This window comes from Hirundo rustica, chromosome 1 (genome assembly GCF_015227805.2).
Source record: "Hirundo rustica isolate bHirRus1 chromosome 1, bHirRus1.pri.v3, whole genome shotgun sequence".
In the NCBI taxonomy this organism is placed as follows: domain Eukaryota; kingdom Metazoa; phylum Chordata; class Aves; order Passeriformes; family Hirundinidae; genus Hirundo; species Hirundo rustica.
The window spans coordinates 25,191,734-25,213,657 of record NC_053450.1 but is presented as its reverse complement, the minus strand read 5'-3'; the positions used below and the strand labels follow the sequence as shown (position 1 = coordinate 25,213,657).

The window sequence follows — 21,924 nt, the reverse complement described above, 5'->3', positions numbered from 1 at the left end:
CTTCTCCATCAGTTCATTGAAATAATAAGTAGTTACATTTTCCAGCAGGATATTCGGGAATCTCACTAGATTTGACAAGTCTTCACAGATAGACTAACCTGACTGATTTTGCTTTTCTGGTTTTGGCAGAAAAGGTTGTGTGAGTAGTTACTTATGACATCTCTGACATCTGTCATAATTTCTAAGAGAGGTTATAGAATGGGGGAGTTTGCTGGGTTCATCTTTTTGACTAAACATACTTCAGCAATGATTTATCTTCAAGTAGTTTTACCATCAGTCCTTAGCTTGACAGGATAAATCATCTTGCCTTGAATAGCATAGTTTAAAGTAAGATTATAAACATTGATCTTGCGTTGCTGCCTGCTCTGAGGAGCCCCACCAAGCCCAGTGAACTATGTAACTACACTGGTGTTATTTTGGCTAGAAAGGATTCACCCCAGTAATTGACAGAACACTGGAAATGAATAATTCCATCACCCAGGTTATCCAAAGTGTTTTGAAGATAGAAACCCTAAGAAAACATTTGGAAATAATTAGCAGTTGTCCTTTCTGGAACTGATTCTTTGAAGGGTGTGTGTCATGTAGCATTGAAGTCAGATTTGTTTTGGTTACAGGTCTGGCAAATGATAGTGCATGGAAATGGAATATTATGGAGTTTGTTACCTTGTTCCTTCACACTTCTTTAAGCATCTCATTAAACACAAACAGGATGAATAATATTTATCTGTTGATTAGTTCTCTATAAACATAATCCATTTAAATGTAGAAGACACAATATTGTTCAGGGTTTGAGGAAATTCATTGGCTCCTTCCATCAGAGGATATTCTGTGTTTCTATGCAATCTCTTCTTTCAGCCATGGGTAGCTTTTTCTTTCAAGTTTAAATCCCACCTCTCAAATCGCATTTGGTTACTTTTCAGCTATTACCCCATGGTCCTTATTCCAGAGGTCTCTTTCCTGCCAGTCATAGCATCCATATGAACTTCAAATGTCTCCTGCTCTAGTTAAGGTCTTCTGTCAATCCCTACACCTCGGTTGGATGACTTCAACAATCTCAGAATAATAATTGCACTGTTCCACTATATATGTTATATGCACAACTGAGAGTGATTTGTCTTGATATTTTTTCCTGCTTTGTCTGAGAACAGCCAGGTAGCTAATCGGGCCTTGTCTGTAAATATATCTCACTTCTCAGGTCCTCAGGTTAAAAGGTGATTTCCTTGTTTCTGTAAGCCTAATTTCTTATGCAGGCCAACTTGACTAACCTGCTGGTTTTATTCTCCAGCTTGACAGGGCTGGTGATACTAGTGATACTTTCCTAGTCTTACTAAAAAGGCCAGTGAAGTTCTTGTTAACTCTTGATTTTAAGGCTCAGGATCACAGATAAGACACTTTTTAAGACACGCAAAAACTACTGCCTGGCAATGGACTGCTGAAGAAAAATGTTTTATTTGCTGTTAACAGTTGGACTTAAAAGTAACCAAAGATGGGGGGAAATACCTCAGAAGGTGATGTTCTAGATGAAAATTATAACAGATTAAGTATCATTTTAATGAATTAATTATATAGCAGGGATCTGAGAAGTTCAGCAATGAAATACTCCAGCATTTAAAGAGAAAAAAATGTTTTAAAGTTGCACATATGTCTTGACCAGAAAATGACCACAGCTGAGACAAAGCCAAGTTGCATGCCTGACTTTTAAAGCAGGAAGAATGGCAAGAATTTATGGTAAAAATTACACATTCCCAATATGGTGTTGTGATGAGAAGCAGTTATGGATGCATGAATTGAAATTGTAGGCATATATATTGATATTAAAGTATGTGAGGAATAATACTAATTCAGCAATTAAAGTAGATCCAAGAATGAGGGTCTCATTTTTGACAAGTATCCTCCAAGATCTTGCCATTGTGAATTTCTGAGACATGCATCCCACACCCTATCAATCTATTTTGTCAAAATATTGAGAGGAGAGGGCCTATAAAGAGTCCTCCTTGAAATCTGGAGCTCATTAGTGCATTTTCTTGGGGTTTTTAGAACTTCTTCAGGTATTATCCTCAGGAGGAAGGTGGCACTTTAATTTGTTCATCACACGGGGGTCCTGATACAGGAGAGTGCTCTGAGAGCTCTCAGGGCTCAGCTATACAAACAATTTTCTACAAAGCAGGAAACCATCTCTTCTGTGAGAATAATTTTACATCAATGACTCCATCTTATGACATCCTAGGGAGATTTTCTATTTTTCATGCATTAGTGAATATGCTAGTGTGAGTTATATTACTTGTGCTGTAGTTGGTCTCAGTGGGGTGGGAAGGAATTTGTAAATGCTTAATCCATTGAAAGCATGATTACCATATAAATTATTTTTAAAGAGTACTATTTCTATCAGTCCCTCTGTTTCCAGAGCTGTTTGCAAACAAATTCTGTTTCAACCATTGTGTATGTAATGCCTGTGAAAAATTATATCAAAGAACTACCATACCACTTTATTATTATCATAGGATCATTTAGGATGGAAAAGACCTTTAAAGACCATCTAATCCAACTGTTAAACCCAGCACTGCCAGGTCTACCCCTAAACCATGTCCCTTAGTGCATTAGGCAGTTCCTGATCTATGGCTGTGGTGGGCTTCACTTGAACCCCAAGTTTTGATGAAGAGTGTGCTGAGGATCAATGCACACATTATTCTTTTGTCTGCAGAAGGATGTGGGAGCATGGCCATATCACTCAGTCCTTAAGAGCCAGAGCTCCCTCCAGGACTCCAGCATCTTCTGCTGGGACAGTTCCTAAATGAACAGGACTTTAATAGGATTCTTCTTTTGGCTGTATGCTGGGGGGCCTCTATTTAAGCAACTCATCACAGCCTCACATTATAGACAGCACAGAACTGGTCACTTGAGTCATATTCATCTTTTCCTCCACTAAGCAACAGCATAATCAGGTAGGAGTTAGATGACTCCTTCCTAAATTTTCTTCATTCTGATAACCAAATGCATTGTTTACATTCGGAAACTAGACAGCTGTGTTGCAGAGAGTTACATATGAGGAACCCTAGACATTCAGGCAATAGCCGATTATCTTCTCAGTCTGCAATGAAACAGGGAAGTGCATAATCTGGTTTCAAACTGGTATAGAAACATTTATTATCACTATACCTTAGCATTGTACTGTCTAGCCCTAGGTTCAGAAAACATATTTATATACTTTTTTTCCTTACCAAGTAATGATTTTAGACTGTCATCAATGGTGGATCATTGGACCCTATGAAATCAAAAGTCTAGATGGAGGCAGCTGCTACACACAGTCACTGTACCTCTCAGTGCTTCTGATACTTTCTGATATATGCAGGAGTTGACATAAATCCATTTCTTCTGCTTGTTTCTTTTCTCCCTCTTTAGAGTTTTGTCTTTAAATTAGTGCAGTACTTTGAAAGTAGATTTTGTTTTGATTTTTGATATTAACATGTGCCTATAACACATTATTGCTAAGATTTGAAGAGTGATTAGATTTATCTGTCCTAGAGTATGCAATAACCATATTGAAGTAAGCTGCCAAGGAAAAATTTGATATTTTTATGACTTTGTTGAACTTTGCAATAACTCATGAATTAAAAAAAAAAAAAAAAAATCTATCAGATCAACATAACTTCTTTCTACAAGTTTGATGCCACCCTAATTAAAGAAGAACTGATTCCAGGCCAATGCAAAGTACTGAAAGGGCGATTGACTAATGAGAGTATGATTGTTTTGGCTCAGCCTCTGGAACAATGGCAGTCTCTGATTACAGTTAAGATGTAAGATACTAGGCTGCTGGAGAGGCACTCAACTAGGTTTCCCAGTAGTCAGCAGTACTTAGGCATTTCTGGCTTTGATTCTTCCTATGCAGACTTTGTTTTGCATTTTTATGCATTCTGTTTTCTTCTGAGACATAAGAATTTTGCAGGTCTACAGCAGTGATTTAGTTAGATGTGATGAGGTTCAGGTCTGCAACTGAACTGGATCGCACTGGAGTGGATTCAGGTGTTGTCAAGAGTTCAGCCTTATTAAGATAGTCTAATGCTTGATCTCACCGATTTTCAGGTTTTTAGTAGTTCTGTTAGCCTTTTCACATTCAGGTGAGCTTCTTTATAAAGTATAATTGACTTATAAATCTTACTCTTACTTTCTTTTTCATTAATCAGAACTCAATATCTGTTGCTCATAAAGGTGGTCTTTGTAAATATTTGCACAACAGTTTGTATAAGATGTCATGTTAAAATACAACTAGTGATTGAGGATGGTTTCAGAGGGTGAACTACCTCCTTACCTAGCATCTCTCCTGTTGAAGAAACTGGAAAGTCTTTTGCAGTAGTTAGGAATCTTGAAGATGAGGGAGGAAAAGGTTTCTAAACAGAGTCATGTAACATTCTGTCCTCTGTGAAGCACAAGTTAGTATGGTATGACTTACATTTTATAATTCATAAAATAACAGTTCTGAAATCTGCTGTAGCAAAATTCCTGTGGTTGGGCTGAAAGTATTCTATTGTCTCTGGCTTTCGTGAGTTAAGTGAAAGTATCAGAAGGATAATCTTAACACTGATTGTGCCATTGTAATGTGATCTGTTACTCTGCAAACATGAACAAGCTGCACTGTAGTTCTTGAAACGGGCACCTGTGGGGTTCAGTATATCCAGAGGAGTGAAAATACTTTCCATTCTTTTTCAACACCTTTTTTATAAAGAGTAGATGGCAGTCTTTACTTAAGGCTCCCTCAAGGAAATAAAGATGTGCTTTATTATACCAATTAGGTTGGTACAAGAAATCAAGTAATTTGTACTTTTAATTGGAAAATCTGCATGTCTTTTAGCTGTACACATCATTATAGCATGGAAAGAAAAGCAATCATTTCTGGTACGAAAATAATTAGGGAAAAATTGAAATGTGAAAGTTTTTAAAGGTTTTTTTAAATTTCTTTTTAAAGTGACTGTAGCTTCAGATATGCTTCAGAGTGTTTCTTAAAATTACATTTAAAATTATCACAAGTTTTAATAATCAGATGTTGAAAGATAGGGAAGTAATATGAAATCTCACCATTTCTATTGGAAGGAAATAATTCCCCAGTAATTTTTATTTGTCATGGAGTTGTTTTAGTCAGCTGTACCCTGATAAACGCCACTTTTAATCAGCCTCCTTGCAAATTATAATTCCCACTTATATGATTAGTGGGAGAAAAGCTCTCTGTATGCGACCTCATTAGGGCACCTCTGTGTGTGAAAGGAAAGAAGGATTTAAAATCTATGCAGTGAAGAAGGTGATAAGAATTTGCAAGGTGAAAAATAACATAAAGGTTTTCCAAAACAAGTGGGTTTATTCTGACTTAAGCTGTTAGCACAAGCACAAATGCTATTTTAAGTAACCCCGGAAGGAACCTCTGAGCACTGGGATGGGCTGTGCTATGCTGCAAGTGGTCTCCCATGGAGAGGCATTACTTTAATTGCTAGTTCAGTCTTCAGTATTTGCCAGTTCAAAGATCCAAATGTTCGCATCTGAGAAACTATCTTAGTTTTAAAAATCTTTATTTCTGATTCATAAAGCACACATTGCTATAAAATTTGAAACTAATCACTTCTTTTTTCTCTCCTTCTTAAAGAGCATATGGGTTAGTACCTATGTGTTTACAATATGCTTTGCTGCTAATGTGGGACTGTTGTACGGTGTTGTCTGCACTATAGTAATCGTGATTTTCCGCTTTCCCAGGTAAGGAACAATTTGAAACAATTGAACAATTGTAATGTTCTACTAGCACTTCATTATGTATTTGTTCTGCATATTACTTCACAGTCAGTGTAGACATAAGGTGTACTAAATTTAACAACTAAACTTCAGTTTTCTATTTGTGGAAAATTGCAAGATAAAACAATTCAAAAGGAAAAGTCACATCTGTCCATTTACCAAAGAGTAAGGAATCTCTAAAATATTTTTTAAAATGGCATTATTTTGTGATATCTCTTATCACTACACATCTGTAGTATTCATTATGTGAAGGTAGCATAAAATCAACAGGAAGATTAATAATAGTTTTTTTCCATTAAATATTTATTTGCTCCTTAAGGAAAAAGTACTTCTGGCAAGCTTTAGTAACTAAGAGCCTTTATAAACTCCTAGGTACTATGTTGCACAAGAGTTTCTAGTTGACAATTCTATCGCAAATATGGATTAATGAACCATAACAGTACAACTATTCTAATGTCTAACAAAAAGTATAAGTTCTGTGTATGACTTAGAAAAGTCAGCACAAATAAACTAGAACAATCAGAAGTTGTTGGGTTTTTTTGTTTGGTCTTTTTTTTTTTTTTTTTTTTAATATAGTACAGTTGCTACTTTGGATTGTGAGTAAAGGGAAATATAGCTGAGGTTCATGATTGATTTTTGCTACAGAATTAATTCACAGCTCACCAGTTCTGGAAGTGACTTGCTGCTTGTATGCAGTTGTTTGCATGAACATTGAATCCCACTGAAATTAAGTGCAATATAGACAGCTTAATTAAATGGTTGTTAAAGTTAATGGTGTTAGACATTTGTGCAGAGCTCTATCCTCATAGAATTAGTTGCAGAACCAGCATGAAAATAGTTCAGAATTTCAAGGCAGTTAAAAATTATGGGAGATAGCTTCTGCTTGAATCAACCAGTACTTTTGTGACAAGATTGTGCTACTCAGCAAACCAAAATTTTTGTAAATTCTGGCAGTAAAGCAAAAGGCAAGTTTTCATGTTGTTTTTGTCCTGAGCCTGGATGTTAGAGGTTCTCCAGCAGCAGAAAGGGATGGATATCTAACAGAAAAGAGCCTGATCTAGTGGAGACATCAGTCTAAACCTGCACTTATTAGTGTAAATAAGACTCTTCCCAGTGATCTCTGTGTTCTTCAGTGAAGCTGCTCATGATTGTCCATACCATCTAAAGGCATTGAACAAGGTAGCAGCCTCAAAACTGGTACGGCACAGATGGGGTTAACAAGAAAATGTGTAGTAAGCCATGCAGTCATGAGCAAAAGTGTTAGCACAAGTGAAGCAAGGAAAATACCATAGATTGTTTATTGTAAAATCTCTGTTCAGATGTCGGAGTACTGGATGTGGTATATGTTATGTATCAGACTGTATTAAAACCGGCATCAGCTACAGCTTCATTAATGCAAAGATGAGAGAAGAGCTGATGCTTCCAAGGCTCATTTATCTGTCCTCAATACCTGCAAATACCCCTTGTACATTGGTGCATCTGTCTCAGAGGATAGATAGTTCCACAGTCTTCTGCAGTTATATGTGTCCCTGTAAATGACATGTTGAATCAGAAGATCCTACGCTGAGCTCCCTTTCCAAGGCAAACTTCTCTTTTCACTGTGTAGAGAGCATAGGAATACTGGCCCTTTCCAGTAAGTCTTGCAGTTTGACAGCTGGAGTGCAATGTTCTGCTTCATCATATAAAGATGTGTCCATTTCAATGACAAATAAAATATATTTGTTTTTCACTACCCACAGCTATTCTACATATTTATTTTCCCTTTCCTTGCAATAAGATTTTGCAAGTAAAAAATATTAATTAAACATCTTTATTTTTGAAGCTATAGATTATATATGAGCTACCTTGACTTGAAAGTAGCTCTCTGGCCAGCAAATGAAAATTAAAATTTTCTTCATAAGAGAATCTAATTATTCCTATTTTCAAAGTGATCTCATAATTCTGACATTTTTACTCTTTAAGAGGATGATTATCAGAAAAGGTCTGTAATCACAAAAATATTCACAGATTGCACTGTCGGACCTTTAAACTGCTATGCTGTAGTTTGGGGGGTGTGTGTCTTTGTTTCTGCTCAAGACTATTAATGATTTACTGTACAATTTATTTTTCTATATATATTGGTTACAGAGCAAAGATGCTGAATTTGAAAAATATGAAAGAGGTGGAATATAAATACAAAGCAGAAGATAATTGTGTAAGTTAATTTTTTTTTAACTTTTTGTTTGTGTGTGTTTCACTTATTCAGATTTGTCTGTTTTCTCTATTAGTTACCAGATTGTAATCAGGGAGTCAAGTGAATGCTTTTATGACATGCACACTTGAAATCCAAAGCCAGAATAATATAATAATGACAAAACTGGTTGGCCATAAGAAACTGGAATATTTTCATGGTTCTGCTGCTAGTCTGCAAAGTGAAGTTAGGCAAGTCCTCTTAGATCTATCTATCTTAGTTTATTTGTCATTTTTAGTTATGAATTGCTCTTTTTCAAAGTTTCCTAATTCCTATATTTAAGGAAATATCTTGCCAGGAATGGCAAGGGCAATCTGAGCAGACAATAGCAGTCTCTGTATTATTATGACTTTTCTTAAAAGCCCTTTGGTATTTTCATCATCCCCAATCTCTTTTCTGAAACCGTTTCTGCCCCCAACCCCTTGTGACCAGATTGTCCCAGAGGACCACAAAATTGTCACAGACTTCACTAATATAATCACCCTGTGCACGAGAAAAATGGATGGAAGAACTCTCCTAAAGACTCTGCCTTTAAAATTTGGCTTCTTACAAACTTAAACCAACCAGTCAGGTTATTTTGGTTACTTTCATTGCAAATATTGTCAAAGTTGCTTTTTGCTCAGGTCTATGGTAAGAAGAGAAGGGTAATGACCCAGAGAGGTGAACTCCCTACTCCAAGATGAAATGGTAGGTCAGCAGCCATGAGAGAAGTAGAACCATGTCTCCTTTCAGCACAGAGTCCCATCACCTGAACATCCTCCCTTCTCTACTTCAGCAGTTTCTCTACATCCTTTTTCCTTTCCTAGTGCTGATGAAGGGTCTTATGTATCAGTAAATCACATGCTCAGCAATTATTGCTTCACCATTTAGCAGATCTTCTTTAAACAATTTATTATTTCTGGCAAATATCTTCCATCAGAGCTATCTTGGGCTAAAAATCTGAACTTCCAAGGGCTCAGGGGCATTCACCATTTTGGCATGCTGAGCAACGTACATAAGAATGGGGAGAACTCTGAAATGTGAATTAAAAATACTGTTGTTGAGGCTGTCAATTATTATATCACTTTTCATTCTTAATAAAAATGTTGAAGTAACTTTGTCAGAGATGGGTTACCAAAATTTGATTTTCCTGATATTTTTCATATCGGTTCATTTTGTACAAATGCCTATACATTTTTTGTCTTAGCTTACTGCTCCCTTGATTTTCTTTCCCCCTAATTCAGTAAGATTAACGCCAGTAACCTAGTAATAACAAACTAGTGTCTGCAGACAGTGGGGAAAATAACCTTATTTTAGTGAAGCAAATTGCTCAAGAGCTTATTACACAAAACAAAGAAGGAAAATATGCCTTTAATTTAATTTAGAGTCACTGGGTTGCAGCAGGCATTTAGGGTAATTTTTAATGTATGAATGTCAGAGTGATCCAAGTTTCCCTGGTAAATAACTGATTAGATATAAACAACAGGACTTTTAAACATGAAAACATGCAAGCTTAATGATCTACCCCGCCTTTAGGTCTGTGGATTTATAGGGGTTATTTCATCAATAGGAGAAAAGACACTTTAATGTGGAAAAAATCAAAGGGTATTTAGAAGCTTATGTGAAACACATTTCATCCCAGGCATTCATTGGCACTGAACTTGCGCCCGAGCAGAGCCGGTGCTGTGCAGAGTGTGCAGGGCAATCACCCGGAGCCTTCTAAGTGGTGGCAGGGACAGACATGTGAGATAAATTTCCTGCTTTCTTAGCAACAAAGAGGAAGTTCATTTTTCTCGGAACAGTTTTTGTTAAGAAAGAATCAAACCAGAGCCAGGGATAACTGGCTGGTCAAATTTAGGCACAGTTAACCTCGTCCATTCTGGACAAAAACTATACCTAAGTCTGCCATCTGTTCAATCTGGGCTTATGATTTGAGCCTTTTGTACCTTGTACTTATGGAAGCTTGATTATCACAGGATTTGATCTTTGCACATCGGCCTTCCTTTTTTTCTTAGCTTCTATCTCCTACTTTACCATGGCACTGAAGTGTCCACTTGTCTCCACACCAAGATGTGTACAGCATCATTTGTATGGGAATCTGTGGGAAGTCAGAGCATTTCTCCATTCAAGCATATACCATCCTCTGTTTTGTCATAATTTTAGAGCTCTATTCTATACAAACTGAGACATTTTGAATGCTAGTTGAGCTTTGCCACTTGTCTGACTGTGGCATGTTGCTGATGTGGTATTTACTGCAATCACATTCATAGGTAAATTGCGCAAAGTCCCTACACAAAGTCTGGGGTTCTTTGCCTCAGTCTGGGATGTTTGAAATGTTTCCTTTATTTCATGGTCACTGTGGTGGTGTCTGAGAGATCATCTCATTCCCAGAAGTCTGAACAGCAGTCTACAATAATGAGACAGTTTATGTGGTTTGTGGTGAAGATTTCTGTTCTTGTTTTGCTTGAAAGTCTGTTGGGAAAACTGCATATCTTCAGTGCAATCCCAAACAATTTTTAACTGTTTTAAAAATGGTCTGGGTCAGTTCCACTTACTTGTGTTTGATTGTGACCTTGTTACATGACATTTGTTCAGAAGAAGAGACTCTTTTTTGACTTATATTCTCTGGCAAATTCTTGATTTTTACTTCCATTGTCATACAACCTGTGGAAAATTGGGAGTTCAGTAGAATTAACTTAATTCTATCTCCTACAAGACCAATCTTTTAGCATGTCTTGCTGCTATCCAATATATTTATATATAAATATTAATTTTCCTACTGGCTTTTGAAGGTGTTTTATAAGTACACCTTAAGAGTGAGAGAAATAGCACTAGTTTTGTGCAAAATGTCTTGCACTTGTACTTGAGGGTTTCTGAACATTATCTGGTGTCCTTCCAAAACTGTTCTGCTGTGTAACATTTACGTTTTGAGCTACACAGTCTGACTGAAGGTGCTGGTAAGCTGGCTGTAGCTTACTTCAAAGAAGTGAAGAGATAGGCTCAAGGGCGACAGATGCTCGTGTAGATTATTGTATTGGCTGTAGAAATGTGCTGCTGGTAAAGCTTTAAATGTGCCACTCGAGGTTGAGCTGGATCCACTAAGTATTTTCATGGAGAAGTATCTCTGTACTAAGGTAATCTTCAGATGACCAAGATGAGTATTGCCAACTTTCCCCAAACCACCTGCAGTGTTTGCCCTAAATCTTTGTGTACTTTTGTTTGTTTAATAAAATATATTCCCTGTCTGCAAATATTACCTTGCCTATGCTTCGGTATCATGCCAACTAAAAAAGTGCTATTATAATGGTTAGCTAATAGTTCTTAGTATTATGCCTCATAATGTGTATGCTTTTTTTCATGCTAAATATTATAGATAATTTTTGTTATATATTACTTGTGTTTCCATTCTTACTTCAGTTATGTGAAGGCTGATCAGTAGAATTCTCTGTTAAATCCTTCTCACAATCCAAAGCTCCTCCTCGGTTAATTTAAAGGTATTTTCAGGATTTTTAAAGAAATGAGTCTGGGGTTTGTTCTCCAAATCCAAGATGAACTTTTCAGCATTATATTTATTTCATTCCCCAGGAATCACTAAAACAGGTAAAAATAGTTTCAGTCAACAGCCCATTAGTCTTTTTGAATGCCAGAAAATTTCACGCTGACCTGTTAAAGATAATCCAGAAGGATGGCATAAGCAGCCAGGTATGTGATACTGTAAATAAGGTGGGATGTGCTTTACACTTCAGTAATCACCATGACTGGGTTGAAGACCATGTTTGCATTCCTTGCATTTCTTAAAGAACGCAATCAGATACTGAAATAGGTATAAAAAAGCAACATTAGAAATGACTCATTTAGAATAAAGATAATCCTAATTTTAATCAGATTCAATATGGACTATTTTTGTATTATTACTTGAAAATAGTATCTCTTCTATTTTCGCATGTAATTCTGTAAAAGATATTGAAGCACTGATCTAAAACTCCAAAATTTCTAAAAGAACTGAAATAACCTCAGCTGATATAAGGCTGGGATTTTAGAAAGACAATGAGTAGATACAAATACGCTTGAATAAAATGTGATTTTTATTTTTTATTTTTTTTTTTTAGAAGTCCATGAAAGATGGACACTTCATTTCTAGCTATAAATATTTTTGGGAGAATTAGAAAGAAAAGGGTTACTTTTTTCTTTAATGGTATTGTTTCTTTTTCCTCTTTTTAATTGATTTTATTAGAAAAAGAAACAGTATACAAATTACATAAATCACATTTTTGGAGAATATCCCTGTTAGTATAGTATTTTCCAGATTCATCTGCACATAACTACTGCACGTTCCTGCAACACTTCCTAAAGGGAAAAGATAAATTATCATTTTTCTATCCATACCATGAAGGCATTCCAATATGATACAATGCTTACTGTGGACAATTTCATTCAGTTTGGCAAATTGGGCTGAGAAAATCCCAGCTGTGTCTTAGATGGCTTGTAAAGACAGCAACAAGTGTCTACCACCCCTGCTGTCCCTTGACAAAGAGTTGTGCTACCCATATGCACTTAGATGGGTGGAAATTCAGCTCAGAAAACGTGATGCTTTTTTGGTTTTGCTAGGCTGACTGATTTGGATTAGTACAATTAAAAGCCTCCAAACAGAGAGAAATTACTAAAGATTTGCATGGAATTAATTTGAGTCAATTTAATAAGTTAATTTAATATGTTAATTTCTATGTTACTTATAAAGGAGATTTTATCTTTTGTCCCTTCTATAAAGTACTCAGCAGTAGAACTACCTGAAATACTGTGCTTTTAATATTTTTTTTTTGTTGAATAAATGTCTTTCTGTAGCACATAATGGGTGTGAAATAAATGCTGTTTCAATTTTGTTTCTGTGCAGTTTCTGGTTTTAACTCATGTTTCTACTGAGAACTTACATATTGACATAATTATTATAAAAATTATCCAAAAAAATGTATTTCTTTAATAAATTTACACATCAAAAGTGTTCTTACTAAAATATTAGCATAGCAGATAAGATTCCAGCAAGTAGAAAATTAATCAAAAGTTAATCTTATAAAATCACTGCCAAGAATTTTTCTTGTCAAGAACATCTTTCCCATCTTTTGACCACTTCTTAACTGTCCCCTGCTTCCCCAAAAGCATTTTGTCCAAAATATGCTTTCTAGTGAATCCAAACTTGACAGAGGTTGAGTCAGCCAAAAAGAAATGCAAATTATCAGTTTGAGTATGTATCTCAGTATTCTTCTAAAATTATAACAGAAAAAATTATATATCCAACAGGCTGTTGCATAGGACATGATTTTGGAGAGAATGAGTTAACTTTGATACTGAGAAACAGAATTCTTATGTACTGCATTGATTTCCTCTCATTAGTGTGCAATGGACTGGTTTTCCTTGGTATGTTAATCATTTGTTGTTTTTATTTCAGTGTGAGCAGAACACATTGCTCTGTTCATTTTCCAATGGAAGTTGCCATGGTGAGTTTATTATCTACAAATGGTATTAAAACCAAGATGGATCTAAGTGTGCAAAATAGCTCCACATTTTTCTATATATTTCTAGTTGCACACAAGTTTTGTGGAAAAAAATATTTTCAGTTAGACCAAACATTCAATGAAGCATGAATGCTGAACAGTGTCAAACTATGTTAACCTTGGCCTAATAGGTCCTGGTTTTCATTCTGTTTTTGACTGACTTTTTAAGATTTGAAAAGCAGGGAACCCCTTAAAAAGGCCTTTTCTACAGGAGGGGAAGGTTCTAGTGGAAGTCTCATTGCCCGTCATATGAAGGATGGAACTAGATGATTTACGGTCCCTTCCAACCCAAACCATTCTCTGTGTCCCTGCTTATTGCAGCGCGATGAGTGTGTGTGTGTGTGTGTTTGTGTAAAGAGACAGGTACATAATGGAGGAAACACTTCCCATATTTCTGACTGGACTGATCTTCAGGCCAGGCTGAAGAGACTGTTTTGCTAAGCTCTGGTCTTGGGTTTTTTTGCATGCACGGAGTTGAAAAATTAGCATGAAAAAGTAAAAGTATGATTAGAACCATGTTAAATCTTTGTGATCATTAAAAGCACATAGGAGAAAATCTCAGAAAATGTCAATTTAATTGTTAGTGACATGATAACCACCAAGGTTATACAGTATATCAATACAATATATAATAAAAATATCCTAAAGGTTTTCTTTCAATTAAGGATTAAGCTGGAAACGCCACTCTTTCCACATTTTGTAACATTTAAATCAAACCAGAACACACATTCCCACAGGAGAGCTGCAGCAACCTTTTGCAGTGGATACTTTATACAGATGACTTCATTGTGGGTAGAATTAAAACAGTGTTTATTTAAAACACTTATAATCATTAAGGCTGCAGTATAAAATCTGATTTGGAGGCAGTTGTCTGAATGTTTGCATTTGTTAACTAGACTAGAGATATTTTTATGGTACTACAGTGTTTAGTTAACTTGGGGGTGACACAGTGCTTTGCTGTAGCATAGAAACCTATGAAAAATGGTTGTTGAAGTCTATATTGTATTTTATTGACTATATTGTAAAATACTATGTTTGAGAATATCTTACCAGTACATATTTCAGTTATCTTGAAGATGAACTTGTTTCTCAGATTACAAATGTGACAGAAAGCACAAGACCTCTTTTCTGAAAGCCTAAGTCCTGCCTTGAGGACTTAAAAGCTGTTGTTACTTGTACCAACCAGTTTACAGTGATTCTTCATGGGGCCTTTAAAAAAACAAACAGACAAAAAAAAGAAAAATCCCTTTAAAGAGAAAAGCAAAGTGCAGAGCGTAGATTTTCAAGAAGGAGGAGAGCATGAGGACACAATCCTTAAGCTTTATGGCAGTTGTCCAGGAAAGCATGGAAATTTATGTGTTTTTCAAAATCTTTCCTTTCTGCCTTTGGGGAATACTGTCTGTGTCAGCACCAAATGAAACAGGTGCTGTTGCTCATGCCACTGGTCCAAAGAGGGTGCAGGTCTTTATCCCTCCATTTAGAGGCCAGGCAGCCTCTACTGCAATTCAGGATGCAGCAGGGAATTATTCCACTGAGCCTAGGAGATCACATGAACCCTGTCTGGGTTTCTATCACAGTAGCTTTCAGGAGGTTCCCTTTAAAGCTCTAAATTTTTGTTTGTATGTATCTATTCATGTATGTTGGACAGTACAAAGACAGTAAATGTCTGGAAATGCAACTCCAAAATTCTTTGACTCTCAGAATATTGTCAGAAAGGAATTACCACCATTACAAGTTTGCGTCATGGGGGAATTCCAAGTGCTCTCAATAGTTTAAAAACTTTATCTCTGCTCTGTCAAAGCCATTTAACTTAACTCATCTTTACAATCAGAATTCCTTTCCTTCATATTTTACTTTGTTTTTTTTCCCCAATTGCATGCATTATGATAACAAGCATTTGTTCACAGAACAATGTAAATAAGATGTGCATTATTTTCTAGTTTTCACTTTATGAAAGCCAGGAATCATTTATCTATGTGCTAGTTCAGGATGCATTTTGAACAGAGTATGTTTAGATTAAACACAAGATGGACTGAGGTTGAAGAAGGAGTATAAGAATCTTGCAAATCTCACCAACATTTCTTCTCCAGCATCAATGTGTCATTGTATTAAATGTAAAAAATTTAACCAAGCAAAAAACAGCATAGTAAAGCCTTAGGGAAATTAAATACTCCACTTTACATATATTTCTTCCTTATGGCTGAATATTAAGTAAAGCCATAAGCAGGTGGAAATCAGTGTCATATCAGAACTTAAAAGAAGAATAGATTTTCTGTGTATCCCATTAAAAATCTTCCAAAGCAGCCAAGCTAAGTCAATGAGAAATTCAAATTTGAAGAAACAATTGCTTAATTCTTGAGACACTACTGCTGCCTAAAACATCTCCATTAATATGTTTTGTCTGACCCCACTTCTTTCCATTGTCCTAAAGGTTCATTTGTTCTTCTAAAATAGAGTATTTGCTTGCCTGATACCCCAGTACATAACAATAAAAAATTTATTGTGATAGGTTGGGCTTATTTTGTTGAGTTATCATCATTCTTATACCCATTTCTTGAGTATTCACCTTTTAATTAAAGTTTTTCATTTGTCAAATGTGTAGGTGAGTTGGTGCAGTCATGTCACAGTGAGCGACATGTTTTGATATTAGACTGCAGTGGACTGAATTTCTTTGACTACACTGGAGTGTCAGTGCTTCTTCAGGTATTCATGACATTAGAAACATTCTGTATACGTTATACATATAAGTTACTGGGGCCAACTAATAATCATTCCACCTATTTCAGTGGGTAAGTATTTCACCCATAGAAAAGATGATAAATATTTCACCCACAGAACATAGATTTGGTATTAAATTGTACCGTGTTTTCATATAAAATTACATTAAAATATTTCTAAATATTTTGGGTAACAGTGCAAATGTATGTATCTATATGTGATGAAGATGAGTTTTCTAATTATTATTATTTTTTTTTTAAGTTGGTTTAGGTCATATTTGACCCTGCTATGTCAGTTGTAGAGATGTGCAAATTTACCACTTTAAAATTTCATCTCTGATTCTGTGATTTTATCTGTATATTCTATTGTCTCTTAAGCCAGAGGTCAAAACATGATCTCCATCCTTTCTCCTGTGGGCAATACACCTTGCAGACTGGGTTCAGGCATTGTAGGAGTTCCAGGATGCTCTTAGAAGACTAAATCCAGCAGTCACTGGTTACTGTGGTGAAGGGAACCCCAGGCTGGCCACAACTGGTGTTCCTTTGGAGCCAGTCCTGTTTAATTTCTTTGCTGTTTTGGACAAGGGGGTTGAGTGCACCCTCAGTAAGTTTGCAGATGACACCAGTTTGGGTGGGAGTGTTGATCTGCTGGAGGGCAGGAAGGCTCTGCAGAGGGGTCTGGACAGGCTGGATCAACAAGCCAAGGCTGGTTGTGTGAGGTTCAATAAGGCAAAGTGCCAGATTGTGCACTTGGGTCACAACTACCCCAGGCAGTGCCACAGGCTGGGGCAGAGTGGCTGGATAGACATGGATTAGTGGTGGACTTGGCAAGGCCAAGTTAATGCTTAGACTTGATAATCTTAAAGGTCTTTTCCAATTCTATGAGTCTACAGTTCTGCATAATAAGGGGTTCTATATAGTGGATAACAAATTATGTTCAAAAGATGGTTCTTATATTTTCATCAGGGAAATGTAAAAGTTGTGCAGTGAATACAAAGTTAAGTTGATACAGAAGGTTTCATTTGCATAATTTTTCTGAGTAAGGTAGAAGACTTGACTTGGCTCTTCTTGCCCTAAAAATTTTCTCAATTTACTGCAATGCTTGCACAGTGAAGTAAGCGTTGTCTTAAAATATTTTAAATTAAAAGTACACATATAGTATATATGAAATATATATAAAATATTGTGAAAGAAAACTGGAAAAATAAGGTTACTGGAAGAGATTAGCTATCCCTTTGAAATATAGTGTATTCAATATGGTATTAGTTAAAAAAATTGTGAAACTGATTTCCAAAAGGTTTTAGAGACCTCAAAAATACAAATTATGTCAAAGAAGGGTTTGACAAATTTGTGAGAGGTAAGTATGGCGTGGGCTATGAAGTGCACAGGTTGATAGTGCAGCCTCTGGATAAATGGTTGGTCCAAAACCAAGTTACTCTTCCTCCTACCAAGAGGACCACACTCAGCATGTCCTTGTTGTTACACTCCTTCCCAAAATATCGTCACTGATGTCAGTGATGGAGAATTTTTGACCTGAGTAAGATTTTTGCTTTAATTTAAAAATAGAATATGCTGTTGGGGTTCTCAATGAATCTCTTCTCCCAGATTTTTTCTACTTCACATGGATTATTTAAACCTTTTTTTAGGCAGTAACTGCTTTGGATATTCCCCATTTAGCAGGAAAATGCCCTACTTTGGTTTTAGAGTTTTTGTTTGGTTGGTTTTGGTTTGATTTTTGTTTTGTTTTTATTATTTTTTCTCTATCTTATTAATATTTTGTCTCTGAGGAGTTGAAAACTTTCAAAGAAAGAATAAAGAACAACTTAAAGAACAAGTTAACTAAATGCAGCATGATAGTTATGGTGCTTTTTTGATAAAAGTCTCAAAATTTCCTAGATCTGAGTCCTGTCTGTGTGGACTGGTAGTAAGCATATAGTAAGGAAATGGGTAAACACGCTAAGAAAAAAAGAACTGGAAATAATACCCCTAAAAATTACAGTCAGAAATTGCAAAATTATTAATCAGATTCAGTTTCAATTCTCAGCAGAGCTGTAGAGTACTGTGAAGAGGTGGTAGGAAATAAACGTGGCTTGGTGAGGTTTGCATAATAGAACGGCTCGCTCTGGTGGCTGCTGGCAGTACAGCTGCTGCAGCAGCTCTCCGGGCTCTGCCTACCTTGAATGCGGGCTTTTTGTCCACTTTATTCTCTGTTGGTATTTAAAGCAGATTTTGGTTTTTTAAATTTTTTTTTTGTTTCCAAACATAGATTTACATGGACTGTAAAAGCAGATACATCGATGTGTTGCTAACACAATGCAAAGGCAAGTATCAGCTAAGAGTAAAAATTTTAACATGATGGTTTATATATCCTCAGTACCTTCTCAGTGCTCATGTGTTTGTTTTATTGCAGCTTCCTTGATAAAAGCAATGCAGTACGGTGGAAATCTTGACTCTGAAAATCCTGTATTTTTTGAATCAATTTCTTCAGCAATTGATGCCATTCAGATTCAAAGGGTAAGATTTACAAGCAAGAGTAGGTGAAGCCTGGAGGGGTTCTTGGATGCTACAGCAATTGCTTGAAGTCTGGGAAAGTCTTTTTTACCCAGTGAACATTTTATGTAGAAATCTTTTATCTGTCTGTACTCTACAACTGGTCCTCAGCCTGAGGAATGCAGTTTTCCATTGTTTTGCTGCTAGCACTCTCTTCCCATCGCCATGTCTCCTTTTGAAACAACAGCTCGATCTTCTATGATAAATCCAGAGGCGCTGTATTGTGGTGCTTTAATCTGGGCTCAATTCTCCATTGGAAAGACTTATGTAATCTAGAAACACCTAACACAGCCTCTCAGTGAGACAAATCAACCCACAGCCAGTTCTGCATTCCTGAAACTACACTTTCTCAGCCTGGGATACTTGAAGCTATTTCACACACAATAGCACTGGTCTGAAAACCATCTAAAATGGTTCTGGATCCCCAGCTAGTTTGGTTTGAGTTAGAAATCTTGTCTCTACCCTGCACTGTATCATGCATGCTGTGTTGGCTCACTGGTGGAAAAAGAATTGCACGAAGTGGAAGACGGAACTATGGGGGAGAGGGCAGGCTTGAGTATCTATTTACTTGTTCAATGATTCTTGCATTCCTTTTTAAAAAGATTGTAAACCTTGTTTTTCCTCTTGAAGTATGTGATCCTTTTCCACTGTCACAGCAGTGTGAGTGTGCATTAAAAGGAGTGTGCTTTCCTGTGGTTTTATTTAAGATTCAAACATGGCTAGAGCTTGGCTCAGAGCCTTCTCCAAGATATTAAACTCATCATGGTCTGTGGTTTGGTTGTTTGTCTTTTTTTCTTTACTTTGTATTTTACTAATTAAATTAGACTTGCCTATGGACAAAACCACTTTCCATTGACTTATCCAGATTAAGGTGTGTTGGCACAGTTGATCTAGTGAATTGACCAGAAAAACATGTTCTCTTCAGCACTTTTCAACATTTTTCATTATGTTGTCCTACAAAAAAATAATTTGTTGAAATGGTAACTGCAGGGCAAAAATAATGGGGTTGGCTATTGTGTATTTTGTCTGGGTCTGATTAGATGAATTAGAATGATTGTTGTGTTATAAAATGTCTGCATTTTTTATCGACATTATTAACTTTCCCAACATTTTTTTAGATAGTTATGTACTAGCATTCCCATTTTATGGAACTGGGACATGGATAGGCCAGGACAAATGTTCATCATGAAAAGGAGGAGTTAAAACTCAAAGTCCACTCTTTAAGGAACTGCCTGCTTGTTTCTACCAGAGCTGCTAGGCAAATCAGACCTCTTGCATAGTGGCTTTGCAGTTTAGTCTAAAGGCTTGCATGCAGCCTTGACTTTTAAATGTAATTATGAATAGTGTATATATACTGCCAATGCTTCTTCAGAGTCTTCATCGTATGTGTTTCACGGATTTTTATGTGTTCATTGTGTTGAACACTAGAAGATAAGGTGGACAGGAGTGAAAAGGCGGGATGACTGCAATAGCAGCACTACACCATAGCGACCAGTCTATATACTCCTCCTGTGCATTTTTAAGGTGCTGAGGTCAGTAGGACTTTTGAGTGTAAACATGACAGAATATGCAGAATAGGATAGGAAAAAAAAATATGAGGAAAGAGTTGGATACTAACAAAAAGTGATTTGTTCCAATTTACATTTCAGCTTCCCCATATAGCAGGAAATAGTCTTCCTCTGCTAGAAAGGCAGAGGGCTTTATGATTCATTTTCATCTCTGCTGCTGTTCAGAAATGCAAAGATGTTCTTACCTACATGTTCCAATGAATATGTTGTGTCATTCTCATTTTTATGTTTATAAATTGATAAGATACTCGCCTATTACATTATGCAGTTAATCATAAATAACTTTTTAAAATATTTGTTTTTATAATGGTGCCATTTTCAAGCTAGCACTCCTTCATCTCCTAATTTTACATTATATTATAGAAAGACATTATAATATTTTTCTTTTTCTGTTTCTCTCAATTTAGAATTACAGCAAGTTCAGTGAACAGAGTGAAGTGTGATGCCCACCCATTGAGCACAGCGAGTCTCATCTGCTTATACTCAAAAAGAACTACATCATGGCTTCTCCTTCACTTTTTTTTCCAGTGGATGTCATAGATGATCTTTTGTATACCATATATATTTAGTACATTCAGTAACGACAGATCTGCCTTTCAGAAAGAAAATCTTTCAGATGCAATCACTCAGAGAATTTTTATGTAATTGTTCTATAGTGGTTTTATAAAATATTTTTATATACATTTAGATACAAATTATTAGAAAGCAGACACGAGGTACTGTGTTTGCCAGTTAGGTGTATTCTTTTAGGTATCCTCTATTGTAACATTAGTTGGAATATGCATCTGTAGTTTTGTGTATGGAATAGAGACATTATGAATTCTTGAAAGAGTATGTTATAACTGATACAGTATCTGCAGGAAGACATATATCAATGCATACTTTTTCTTATGGCTTTACTTACTCTTTCCCCTGTTCAAGACAGACATTTGCAGTAACAGCATCATATCACAGCCATCATATGCTTCCACTTTTTGTACTTGGTTTTGTAAGCTTTTTAATGCCTGCCCAGATCAATGGGATAACTCGCAATTATATGCAGAGAAGGCACATGCATGTTGACTGAGAACATTAGATTGCCTCCATATCTATTAGTTGTCTTGCGCTGTTATGTTTTGCTACATTTTCAAAGCCACAGGTATTTTTTAGCTCAGACTGAAGAGGAAAAACTGGTAGTATTTTTCCAAAACTTCTTTTTCCAGTACATTTTTTCCAGTCTGCATTTCCAGTTTGAGCTGTGATTTGTTTGGTGTTGAAATCTTCAGCTGAGGCAGCTGAAAGGTGATTGTAGTGACACAAGGTGTGTGCCACATTTCAGCCACAATCCTGATGTGCAGTATATTGTGTGAGAGCACACAAAGTGAGCGGAGGAATTCACAGGTTGAGTATTTGGTTTGTATTTATGGGTTGTCAGCAATCATATTAGATTGTACTATCACATCGGTATCATGGTCTACAGCAATGTACTAAGGCCTTCCAGTACCTGAAGGGAGCCTACAAGAAACATGGAGAGAGACTATTTGCAAGAGCATGTAGTGATAGGACAGGGAGGAATGGCT

At 36.2% G+C, this 21,924-nt stretch overlaps 1 protein-coding gene across 1 annotated transcript in view; it reads left to right on the top strand.

Moving 5' to 3' along the window:
- SLC26A7 (solute carrier family 26 member 7) overlaps window positions 1–20,841 on the top strand; it is a 66,589-nt gene extending 45,748 nt beyond the window's left edge. The window contains exons 11-18 of the mRNA XM_040073454.1: window positions 5,630–5,736; window positions 7,900–7,966; window positions 11,567–11,704; window positions 13,425–13,473; window positions 16,133–16,233; window positions 18,514–18,568; window positions 18,658–18,761; window positions 20,773–20,841. Coding sequence (XP_039929388.1) covers window positions 5,630–5,736; window positions 7,900–7,966; window positions 11,567–11,704; window positions 13,425–13,473; window positions 16,133–16,233; window positions 18,514–18,568; window positions 18,658–18,761; window positions 20,773–20,808 — 657 coding nt within the window. The 3' untranslated portion in view covers window positions 20,809–20,841. The remainder of the gene's footprint in view (window positions 1–5,629; window positions 5,737–7,899; window positions 7,967–11,566; window positions 11,705–13,424; window positions 13,474–16,132; window positions 16,234–18,513; window positions 18,569–18,657; window positions 18,762–20,772) is intronic.
- The last annotated feature ends 1,083 nt before the right edge of the window (window positions 20,842–21,924 follow it).